Here is a 13,180-nt window from a genome sequence, read left to right on the forward strand (position 1 = left end):
CAATTAATCCCCCGTACTGGTCCTTTCTCCATATCCCTGTAACTATCATCCTTTTCAGGTATTTATCCAGTTCCCTTTTGAAAGTTACCGTTGAACCTGCTTCCATCAGCCATTAAGTGTTGCATATTACAACAACTCGCTGAGTAAAATAATTCTCCTTATTTTCCAAACCATGTGTGTGCAGTGCAATCCAGCGCAGAAACAAAGGTCAGGGGTCATGGTGGGCCACCTCCTGACTCCTTTCTGGGCGAGCGAGAGAGTGTGAAATCATCCCAGAGGCTAACCAAGCACACGGGTGTAATGGGCCAACAGACTATACGACACAGGAGCGGAAATAGGCCATTTGGCCCATTGAGTCTGCTCCATCATTCATTGAGGCCACGTCTGTTCTGATGTGATAATTCTCAACCCTACTTTCCCATGCTATCCCCATAACCCTCGATTCCCTTACTGATGAGAAATCTGTCTATCTCAGCCTTGAACATACTTAACAACCCGGCCTCCACAGCTCTCTGTACTAAAGAATTCCACAGATTCACTACCCTCTGAGAGAGGAAATTCCTCCTCATTTCTGTCTTAAATGGGCGACCCCTACTCTGAGATGATGCCCTCTGGTCCTTGACTCTCCCACAAGGGTAAACAACCTCTCAATGTCTACAATAATGGAAGGTGGAAACCATGTCAAACAACAGAATGCAGAGAGCAGCCAAATTGAAACGTTGTTTTATGTGTTTCGGTATAGTCAGCAAGAATCTCTCATTCCTCCTGACAGAAAGAGGACAATGGCAAGCTGACTAAACGCCTGGCTGGTACCAAGAGCTCCTTCCAGCAGACAGGCCTGGCTTCAGGGCAGGAATACCAGGTGACACTGAGAGCTCAGAAGGGCAAGAGGTTCGGTACGGCTGCGTCGAAAACCCTTAGAACACGTGAGTGCTCTTCACAACCCAACAGAACTCTTAGCTAGATTGTCTCCACCAGGTGGCCACTTACTGGGGCTGAAATATTGGAATAATAATAATAATAATCTTTATTAGTGTCACAAGGAGGCTGACATGAACACTGCAATTAAGTTATTGTGTAAATCCCCTAGTCGCCACATTACGGCGCCTATTCGGGAACACAGAGGGAGAATTCAGAATGTCCAATTCACCGAACAACACGTCTTTCGGGACTTGTGGGAGGAAACCGGAGCACCCGGAGGAAACCCACGCAGACACGGGGAGAACGTGCAGACTCCGCACTGACAGTGGCCCAAGCCGGGAATCGAACCTGGGCCCCTGGCGCTGTGAAGCAACAGTGCGAACCACTGTGCTACCGCACCAAACCACGTGATTGATAAACATAGGGTTCAAATTGGACTTTGGGAGGGGAGACATGGATGGAAGAGCATTTCAATAAAAATATGGAATTAAAAGCCTAATGATGACTATGAAACCAATGTCTCAAAAACCCATCTTTCACAAATGTCCTTCAGGGAAGGAAATCTGTCGTGCTTACCCGGTCTGACCTACATGTGACTCCAGACCCACACAGTGAAGCGGTTGTCTCTTTACTGCCTCCCCCACCCCCACACTGAAATGGTCGAGCAAACTACTCAGTTCAAGAGCAGTTAGGAATGGGCAACAAATGCCAAGTGACACCCGCATCCCAAGAACGAATAAAAAAACAATTCAGGACTGACCCAGGCCTTTGTGCGAACCATTCACCATCAGTGGGTTCACTAAGACCATCCAAGTTACAGCTCTGCTGTAGTCCAAACAGTGACTCATACTGAGGTCGAGCAGTTCCCACTGACTAAACATAAAGGCAGGATTAAAGAACTATGCGCATGCAAAATGAATTCATGCATGCACATTTATGTATATATAATGTATGATTTTTGCGAGATTTGTGTCTGTCACATTTCAGAGTGTCAAACCCAGAGAGTGAAGAAAAAGTAATCATTTCATGTTGCTTTCTCTGATTTGGAGCCAAGAATTTACAAACAACCTGCCAAACTAAGAAATTAATATCTGACTGACCTAAGAAGCCAAATTAACCTCTGATTGAAATGTTGGAAATGCTCAGCAGTATCTGCAAAGAGAGAAACAGAATTAACATTCCAGATCGCCGACCTCAACATTCACTCTGTTTCTCTCCCCATAAATACTGCCAGACCTGCTGAGTATTTCCATCTCTTCCTGCTTCTATTTCAGTTTTCCCACACATGCCTTATTCTGTTCCTGTCACCTTTGAATTGGCCCATGTGGCAATTAACCTCTAACTGACCCGTGGAGCAATTAACCTCTAGTTAGCCTCGGGGATTTCTCGGTTGAACCCAGTTTCACCCAAGGAAGGATGGAATATGTCCAATGGAGCTTAGAAATAAAGCAATTGATTCTACAGGCAGGCAGGTTACTAGCTGGGTGTTTGAAAGTGTGGATGGTCTCTCTATTGTTCGCCTTTGACTAAAGATCCGTTCTTGGCCACAGTGATTGATGGCCCCCGGAACCTCCATGTGGTCTCGGCGACAAACTCCACCATCAAGCTGGGATGGAAGAAGCCCCAGGCGTCAATTGACCTTTACCGCCTCAACTACTCCTCGGCAACAGGCAAACACAGCCAGGTGGTGGTACCGGCCGGAGATATCAGTGCCGTGCTGACTGGCCTGGAGGCTGGAGTGGAACACAACATCATCCTGGTGGGGGAACAAGGGGGTCACCAGAGTAAGGCTGCAACCACTAAAGGCACAACCGGTAAGTCCCACTTCTGCTTGGTCTTTGAGGTGGAACCTGTGATTGTATCTGGCTTTTGCAGGCCTGGGAAGTCCCTCAGCAATTTACAGCCAACGTTTTCAACAATAATCACTGTTGCAATGGAAGAAGTGCGGCTGCCAATCGGCACACGGCAATATCCCACCAGCAGCTAAATGATAATGACCAGTTTATCTGTGTTAACGTGATATTTACTCAGTGATAATTAGTAGGCAGGAGATGGAGGAATGGTCTCCAGCTCTTCTTCAAGATAGAACCATGGGATCTATTATAATCTCGCAGTACTTCACGGGAAGTGTGGGCAGAATCTTACCAGAATTTGGCAAAGTTTCAAGCTTAGACAGGAAACTGGGCCGGGATTCTCCGCTTTCCGAGGATATGGCCCGACGCCGGCGGAGAAAACGGCGGCAATCACTCCGCCGTCGGACCATCCGGAAGTTGTGGAATTCGCCGTACTTCCGGCGGCTAGGCCGGCGGCGAAGTGGTTCGCACCGCGCCAGCCGGCGCCGGAGGGACTGCGCGAGTTAGCAACATGCGCAGAACCGCCGGCATGGTTCCGCGCATGTGCAGACCGGCCGGGGTTTTCTGGCGCAGGCGCAGGGGGGTGTCTTCTCCGCGCCAGCCATGGCGGAGCCCTATATGGCCGGCGTGGAAGGAAGAAGTGCCCCCACGGCACAGGCCCGCCCGCAGATCGGTGGGCCCCGATCGCGTACCAGCCGGCCTACCAGCCAGGTCCCGCCGTGTGGGACTATGTCCAACCCACGCCGGCAGGACTGGCCAGAAATCGATGGCCGCTCGGCCCAACAGGGCCCGGAGAATTGCCGGGGGGGGGGGGCTGCCAATAGCCCCCGACCGGCGTGCCGTGATCCCCGCCTCTGCCAGAAAACCGGCGCCGGAGAATACAGCAGCCGGTGGCGGGGCGTCGGGGCAGTGGGGCGGGATTCGCACCTCCTTCCGGCGATTTTCCGAACCGGCGGGGGGTCGGAGAATCCCGGTCCTGGTGTTTCAGAGACCGGGGGCTGGATTCTCTGTCCCGCCACTCCGGATTTCTGGTTCAGCATGCAGGCGGGAAGCTCCATTTCGGCAGCTGGACAATGGGGGTTTCCATTGTGGGGCAGTCCCACGCCGGGGGGGGGGGGGGGGGGGGGGGGGGGGGCACAAAATGGAACATCCCCATGGTGGACAATCCAGCCCAGTTTTCTCGTGAAATCCTGGGCCTCTGAGACAAAAATACCAGAGGTATTGGGAACTCCCCTTGCCACAGCTCCCACCCCCTAAAAATCCTCTTATCATTCCCCCCCCGCCACCCCCCCCCCCCCCCCCCCCCCCCCGCCCACACTGCCAGTACTGAAACCCCCCATCACCACCAACACCGTGGAAGTATAGCCAGCGGTTCCCCTGGAAGTATAGCCAGCGGTTCCCCTGCACCACACATCAATGCACCCTCCCTGATAGGGCTCCCACTAGGACCTGCCTCTGGCACTGCCCCCGCCACAGGTTGGCAAAGCCAGGTTGGCACCACCAGGTTGGAACAGTGTCAATGTGGAAGTGCCAGCCTGTGCCGTGGAAATGCCAGGGCAGTGGCCAGGCCTGTCTGTCCCTCTTCCCCCTCCCCCCGGGGCTGTACTGACTTTGCGCGCTGGAGGAATTGCCTTTACTGATTCACATTTGGCCAAACCTGTTGTAAACCTGACCGACACAACGTCACGCCAGCAAGGTATGAATATTAATCTGGGTGAATTTGATTTATTGTCACGTGTACCGAGGTCCAGTGAAAAGTATTGTTCTGTGTACAGTCCAGACAGATCGTTCCATGCATGAAAAAACATAGACATATGATAAATACACAATGTAAATACATAGACATCGGGTGAAGCATACGGATTGTGATGCTACTCAGTCGAGAAGATGTGTGGAGAGAACAGTTCAGTCCACAAGAGGGTCATTCAGGAGTCTGGTAACAGTGGGGACAAAGCTGGGGGGGGGGGGGGGCAATCATGTGGTGGGGGCCAGCTACAAATATGCAAATTTATTGAAATATGTTAATATGAGGTTCATGCCCTTTGAGGGCATGAATCCCGGGACCTCGCCAGCGAGGCGTGGGGAGAATCGGACATGGTGATGTCAGCGAGGTGTGGGGAGAATCGGACATGGTGACGCTGTCAGCGAGGTGTGGGGAGAATCGGACATGGTGACATTGCCAGCGAGGTGTGGGGAGAATCGGACATGGTGACGTTGCCAGCGAGGTGTGGGGAGAATCGGACATGGTGATGTCAGCGAGGTGTGGGGAGAATCGGACATGGTGACGTTGCCAGCGAGGTGTGGGGAGAATCGGACATGGTGACGTTGCCAGCGAGGCGTGGGGAGAATCGGACATGGTGACATTGCCAGCGAGGCGTGGGGAGAATCGGACATGGTGACGTTGCCAGCGAGGTGTGGGGAGAATCGGACATGGTGATGTCAGCGAGGTGTGGGGAGAATCGGACATGGTGATGCCAGCGAGGTGTGGGGAGAATCGGACATGGTGACGGCAGCGAGGTGTGGGGAGAATCGGACATGGTGACGTCAGCGAGGTGTGGGGAGAATCGGACATGGTGACGTTGTCAGCGAGGTGTGGGGAGAATCGGACATGGTGACATTGCCAGCGAGGTGTGGGGAGAATCGGACATGGTGATGTCAGCGAGGTGTGGGGAGAATCGGACATGGTGACGTTGCCAGCGAGGCGTGGGGAGAATCGGACATGGTGATGCCAGCGAGGTGTGGGGAGAATCGGACATGGTGATGTCAGCGAGGTGTGGGGAGAATCGGACATGGTGACGTTGCCAGCGAGGCCTGGGGAGAATCGGACATGGTGATGTCAGCGAGGTGTGGGGAGAATCGGACATGGTGACGTTGCCAGCGAGGCCTGGGGAGAATCGGACATGGTGATGTCAGCGAGGCGTGGGGAGAATCGGACATGGTGTCGTTGCCAGCGAGGTGTGGGGAGAATCGGACATGGTGACATTGCCAGCGAGGTGTGGGGAGAATCGGACATGGTGATGTCAGCGAGGTGTGGGGAGAATCGGACATGGTGATGTTGCCAGCGAGGTGTGGGGAGAATCGGACATGGTGACATTGCCAGCGAGGTGTGGGGAGAATCGGACATGGTGACGGCAGCGAGGTGTGGGGAGAATCGGACATGGTGATGTCAGCGAGGCGTGGGGAGAATCGGACATGGTGACGTTGCCAGCGAGGCGTGGGGAGAATCGGACATGGTGACGTTGTCAGCGAGGTGTGGGGAGAATCGGACATGGTGTCGTTGCCAGCGAGGCGTGGGGAGAATCGGACATGGTGACATTGCCAGCGAGGCCTGGGGAGAATCGGACATGGTGATGTCAGCGAGGTGTGGGGAGAATCGGACATGGTGATGTCAGCGAGGTGTGGGGAGAATCGGACATGGTGACGTTGCCAGCGAGGTGTGGGGAGAATCGGACATGGTGATGCCAGCGAGGTGTGGGGAGAATCGGACATGGTGACGTTGCCAGCGAGGCGTGGGGAGAATCGGACATGGTGACGTTGTCAGCGAGGTGTGGGGAGAATCGGACATGGTGACGTTGTCAGCGAGGTGTGGGGAGAATCGGACATGGTGACGTTGCCAGCGAGGTGTGGGGAGAATCGGACATGGTGACGTTGCCAGCGAGGTGTGGGGAGAATCGGACATGGTGATGTTGCCAGCGAGGTGTGGGGAGAATCGGACATGGTGATGTCAGCGAGGTGTGGGGAGAATCGGACATGGTGACGTTGCCAGCGAGGCGTGGGGAGAATCGGACATGGTGACGTTGCCAGCGAGGTGTGGGGAGAATCGGACATGGTGTCGTTGCCAGCGAGGTGTGGGGAGAATCGGACATGGTGTCGTTGCCAGCGAGGCGTGGGGAGAATCGGACATGGTGTCGTTGCCAGCGAGGTGTGGGGAGAATCGGACATGGTGATGTCAGCGAGGCGTGGGGAGAATCGGACATGGTGACGGCAGCGAGGTGTGGGGAGAATCGGACATGGTGACGGCAGCGAGGTGTGGGGAGAATCGGACATGGTGATGTCAGCGAGGTGTGGGGAGAATCGGACATGGTGATGCCAGCGAGGTGTGGGGAGAATCGGACATGGTGATGTCAGCGAGGTGTGGGGAGAATCGGACATGGTGACGTTGCCAGCGAGGTGTGGGGAGACTCGGACATGGTGATGTCAGCGAGGTGTGGGGAGAATCGGACATGGTGACGTTGCCAGCGAGGCGTGGGGAGAATCGGACATGGTGACGTTGCCAGCGAGGTGTGGGGAGAATCGGACATGGTGACGTTGCCAGCGAGGTGTGGGGAGAATCGGACATGGTGACGTTGCCAGCGAGGTGTGGGGAGAATCGGACATGGTGTCGTTGCCAGCGAGGCGTGGGGAGAATCGGACATGGTGATGTCAGCGAGGTGTGGGGAGAATCGGACATGGTGTCGTTGCCAGCGAGGCGTGGGGAGAATCGGACATGGTGATGTCAGCGAGGTGTGGGGAGAATCGGACATGGTGATGTCAGCGAGGTGTGGGGAGAATCGGACATGGTGACGTTGCCAGCGAGGTGTGGGGAGAATCGGACATGGTGACGTCAGCGAGGTGTGGGGAGAATCGGACATGGTGACGTTGCCAGCGAGGCGTGGGGAGAATCGGACATGGTGACGTTGCCAGCGAGGCGTGGGGAGAATCGGACATGGTGACATTGCCAGCGAGGCCTGGGGAGAATCGGACATGGTGACGTTGCCAGCGAGGTGTGGGGAGAATCGGACATGGTGACATTGCCAGCGAGGTGTGGGGAGAATCGGACATGGTGACGTTGTCAGCGAGGTGTGGGGAGAATCGGACATGGTGATGTCAGCGAGGTGTGGGGAGAATCGGACATGGTGATGTCAGCGAGGTGTGGGGAGAATCGGACATGGTGACGTTGTCAGCGAGGTGTGGGGAGAATCGGACATGGTGACGGCAGCGAGGTGTGGGGAGAATCGGACATGGTGACGGCAGCGAGGTGTGGGGAGAATCGGACATGGTGACGTTGCCAGCGAGGTGTGGGGAGAATCGGACATGGTGATGTCAGCGAGGCCTGGGGAGAATCGGACATGGTGACGTTGCCAGCGAGGTGTGGGGAGAATCGGACATGGTGATGTCAGCGAGGTGTGGGGAGAATCGGACATGGTGACGTTGCCAGCGAGGCCTGGGGAGAATCGGACATGGTGATGTCAGCGAGGTGTGGGGAGAATCGGACATGGTGACGTTGTCAGCGAGGTGTGGGGAGAATCGGACATGGTGACGTTGTCAGCGAGGTGTGGGGAGAATCGGACATGGTGATGTCAGCGAGGTGTGGGGAGAATCGGACATGGTGACATTGCCAGCGAGGTGTGGGGAGAATCGGACATGGTGACGTTGCCAGCGAGGTGTGGCGAGAATCGGACATGGTGACATTGCCAGCGAGGTGTGGGGAGAATCGGGCATGGTGACGTTGCCAGCAAGGTGTGGGGAGAATCGGACATGGTGACGTTGCCAGCGAGGTGTGGGGAGAATCTGACATGGTGACGTTGCCAGCGAGGCGTGGGGAGAATCGGACATGGTGACGTTGCCAGCGAGGTGTGGGGAGAATCGGACATGGTGATGTCAGCGAGGTGTGGGGAGAATCGGACATGGTGACGTTGCCAGCGAGGTGTGGGGAGAATCGGACATGGTGACGTTGCCAGCGAGGTGTGGGGAGAATCGGACATGGTGACATTGTCAGCGAGGTGTGGGGAGAATCGGACATGGTGACGTTGCCAGCGAGGTGTGGGGAGAATCGGGCATGGTGACGTCAGCGAGGTGTGGGGAGAATCGGACATGGTGACGTTGCCAGCGAGGTGTGGGGAGAATCGGGCATGGTGACGCCAGCGAGGCATGGGGAGAATCGGACATGGTGACGTTGCCAGCGAGGTGTGGGGAGAATCGGACATGGTGACGTTGTCAGCGAGGTGTGGGGAGAATCGGACATGGTGACGTTGCCAGCGAGGTGTGGGGAGAATCGGACATGGTGACGTTGCCAGCGAGGTGTGGGGAGAATCGGACATGGTGATGTCAGCGAGGCGTGGGGAGAATCGGAAATGGGGACCTTGCCAGCGAGGTGTGGGGAGAATCGGACATGGTGACGTTGCCAGCGAGGTGTGGGGAGAATCGGACATGGTGATCTCTTTGGCGAGATTTGCGTTTGCGGATTCTTGCGGGAGTTTCCGTTCACGCCGCCAATCTTGCGGATGGCTCAAAATCACCCCCTGTATGTGGGAATGTATAGGACCATCAGAAGCCACTCATCCCTCTTGAGACAGTGCTAGTCCTTCAGCTGAAGCTGTCTGTTCTAATCTCCTGCCCAATCTCTCTTCCCTATTATCATCCATCTGTTTAAATAAAGATGCTTATTTGATGCAGGGATTCGGAGAGACGGTGGCACAGTGGTATTGTTATAGAATCATAGAATTTACAGTCCAGAAAGAAGCCATTTGGCCCATCGAGTCTGCACCGGCTCTTGGTAAAAGAGCACCCTACCCAAGCCCACACCCCCACCCTATCCCCATAACCCAGTAACCCCACCCAACACTAAGGGCAATTTTGGACACTGAGGGCAATTTAGCCTGGCCAATCCACCTAACCCGCACATCTTTGGACTGTGGGAGGAAACCGGAGCACCCGGAGGAATCCCACGTGGAGGATGTGCAGACTCCGCACGGACAGTGACCCAATGGGGAATCGAACCTGGGACCCTGGAGTTGTAAAGCAATTGTGCTAACTACTATGCTACCGTGCTGCCCCAGTTTGCTTTAAGAATTTATCCGAAGTCCTCATGATTTCCCCAAGCTCAAAGTTAATTCCTGAACTCAGCTGATTTGTACTCATAACAATTGGAGGAATAATCCAGACCCAAGATAATTCTCTGCCGACCTGGGTTCCAATCCCACCTCAGCAGATGTTGGAATTTGAATGAAAAGTCTAATGGTGACCATGAAACCATTGTTGATTCTTGTAAAGAGCCGTCTGGATCACTGATGTCCTTTCAGGAAGGAAATCTGCCATCCTTATCCGATCTGACCGACATGTGACTAAATGCCGAATAGGCGGCACCCAATTGCCATGTAAAAAAAAAATTCAATGCGTGTGAGGAAGAGGAGGTAAGCGACAGAGTAATGGAGTCTAACGCATTCACATTCAAGTTTCACATTAGTGGCAAAGATTAAAAAGCAACAACAGCGAACAAACTTGGTCAGAGGCTCCTTTGGAAATGTGCAGATGTCACAATATCTGGCCACTGACTCATGAGTACACACACCAGGCACTTCATATTTCCTGTGCCCAAGTCAACCACTGACACTCACTTTTCACCATGTTGTTAAATATTAGTTGAAACAAGTGCTGTGTACACGGAGCCAAGAGCTGCTGAACATCCCACATGAAACCATGTAGTGTAACTTGGCTCATGAAGGTATCTCTGGTCAACCCAGCAAATAATTGAATGTCTGAACGTGCCACCCTGAACCATGCCATTATACACAGGTATACACTCAGACACACACTCGCCCTAAACAACACACCTTGCTACGATGCTGTTCAGTTATATCTTAAAATGCCCGGTGTGCCAGGCAATCAGACTGCTCCTCATTGCTGAAAACAACAGCAGCTTTCATCAATGCAACACCTTTAACAATCCAATCAGATAAAGGGGAGTATCATCAGCTGATAGTGAGCCACAAAAGGACTTGGCCAAAGAGGTAGGTTCAAGGGAGAGGTTTGGGGGGGGGAGATTCAGGGCCCAGCCAGCTGAAGATATGTGGTCGCTAACGGTGGAGTGTTTAAAATCAGGGAATAAGCAAGAATCTGGAACTGGAGGAGTGCAAATATCTCGGAGGATTGAGCCGGAAGGGACTATAGAATCGTAGAATATCTGCAGTGGAGAAGGAGGCCATTCAGCCCCTCGAATCTGCACCGACCCTTTGAAAGAGCACGCTATCTAGGCCCATTCCCATCCCCTGTCCTATCCTTGTAACCCTACCTAACCTGTACATCCCTGGACAGTAAGGGCAATTTATCATGGCCAATCCACCTAACCTGTACATCCCTGGACAGTAAGGGGCACGTTATCATGGCCAATCCACCTAACCTGTACATCCCTAGACAGTAAGGGGCAGTTTATCATGGCCAATCCACTTAACCTGTACATCCCTAGACAGTAAGGGGCAGTTTATCATGGCCAATCCACCTAACCTGTACATCCCTAGACAGTAAGGGGCAGTTTATCATGGCCAATCCACCTAACCTGTACATCCCTGGACAGTAAGGGCAATTTATCATGGCCAACCCACCTAACCTGTACATCCCTGGACAGTAAGGGGCAGTTTATCATGGCCAATCCACCTAACCTGTACATCCCTGGACAGTAAGGGGCAATTTATCATGGCCAATCCACCTAACCTGTACATTCCTGGACAGTAAGGGCAATTTATCATGGCCAATCCACCTAACCTGTACATCCCTGGACAGTAAGGGCAATTTATCATGGCCAATCCACCTAACCTGTACATCCCTGGACAATAAGGGGCAGTTTATCATGGCCAATCCACCTAACCTGTACATCCCTGGACAATAAGGGGCAGTTTATCATGGCCAATCCACCTAACCTGCACATCCCTAGACAGTAAGGGCAGTTTATCATGGCCAATCCACCTAACCTGTACATCCCTGGACAGTAAGCGACAATTTTTATCATGGCCAATCCACTTAATCTGCACATCTTTGGACTGTGGGAGGAAATCTGCACAGACACCGGGAGAATGTGCAAACTCCACACGCCCAGTCACCCAAGGCTGGAATTAAACCCAGGTCCTTGGTGCTGTGAGGCAGCGGTGCTAACCTCTATGCCACCGTGCTGCCCCTATAAAGAGAGGGAACTGGGGAGTGAGTCAGGGAGGGATTTGAACGTGACAATGTGAGATTTCCAATTGTGGTGTTGATGGACCGGGAGTCATGTGGGTCAACAGACTACGAAGTGATGGTGAGACCATTGAGTGCGACAGATTTATCTGCAGAGAGGGCAGGATAAAATCTGATCCCTCATCCCAAAAAATATCTTTAAGGCAGGAAATTCATCCAAAATATCACAACTGACATCTGTTAGGAAATGCCATGGTTGAATCCAGATGCATAAATGATTCAATCTAATTCTGAATTTCATAATACATTCCATTCCCATGTACCATCATTCCATTCTGGTGTACTGTCATCAATTCCATTCTCATGTTTCATCCTTGATTCAATTCCCTTTTCTAATCATTAGCTCTATTCTGCTGCAGCATAATTCATTCCAGTCTCGAGATCCAACATTCATTTATTGTGTTTTCAGTTCATTCGTTCGTTCAATCCACATCTGCTATCTTTCAGTCCATTCTTTTCATTCCCACTTTCCATCATTCCTTCCATCCTTTTTCCATCATTCACTCCATTCTCTTCTTCCATCCTTCATTCCATACTCTTCCTCCATCCTTCATTCCATCCTCTTTTTCATCGCTCCTTCCATTCCCGTGTTCCCTCATTAACTCCAAGCTCTTTTTCCCCACCATTTATTTGATTCTCTTTTTCCATCACACTTTCCGTTTCTATTCTTCAATATTCCTCTCATCCCTTTCATTGTCTTCACACATCATTCATTTAATTCCCACCTTCTATCATTCATTCCACTCTTCTGCATCATTCATTCCATTCCTGTTTTTCTTCATTCACAATTTCCATCATTCATTCCATTCCTCTATTCATCAGCTTCCCATGTTGCATCATTCATTCTGCTCTCCTTTTCAATCATTCAGCTCATTCCCGTTTTCCATCATTAATTCCATTGTCAGTTTCTATCATTCATTCTTTTCATATTTTACCATTCATTCCATTCCCATCTTCCATCATTCAATCCATTTACTTTCCCCATCATTCATTTAATTGTGTTTATTCTTCATCCATTCAATTTCCAGGTTTCATCTTTCATTCCATTCCCATTTTCCAGCATCAATTCCATTGTCATTTTCAATCATTCCTTCCATTTTTGTTTTTCATCATTAATTCATTCACCTTTTCCATCATTTCTTCCATTTTTATTTTTATTCCCATTTTTCTTTCTTCATCCTATTCACAAGTTCCAGATTCATTTCATTCCCATGTTCCATGCTTCAGTCCATTCCTATTTTTTTCATTTGTCCCATCATTTATTCCATTTGGGATTTTCTTCATTCATTCCATTCCAATGTTCCTTCTTCATTCCAATCACTTTTTCCTTTATTCTTTCCAATCCCATGATCCATCACTCAGCCCCTCCCCTTTTTTCTATAGGCCATCCTATTCCTGAGTCCCACCATTCATTCCAT

General features: G+C 51.9%; 1 protein-coding gene across 1 annotated transcript in view; it reads left to right on the forward strand.

Annotated features, from left to right (window-relative positions):
* Positions 1-13,180, forward strand: part of LOC119975785 (tenascin-X-like) — a 221,067-nt gene that overhangs the window by 63,571 nt on the left and 144,316 nt on the right. Inside the window, exons 5-6 of the mRNA XM_038815633.1 lie at positions 773-926; positions 2,472-2,735. Coding sequence (XP_038671561.1) covers positions 773-926; positions 2,472-2,735 — 418 coding nt within the window. The remainder of the gene's footprint in view (positions 1-772; positions 927-2,471; positions 2,736-13,180) is intronic.

This window comes from Scyliorhinus canicula, chromosome 13 (genome assembly GCF_902713615.1).
Source record: "Scyliorhinus canicula chromosome 13, sScyCan1.1, whole genome shotgun sequence".
Lineage (NCBI taxonomy): Eukaryota > Metazoa > Chordata > Chondrichthyes > Carcharhiniformes > Scyliorhinidae > Scyliorhinus > Scyliorhinus canicula.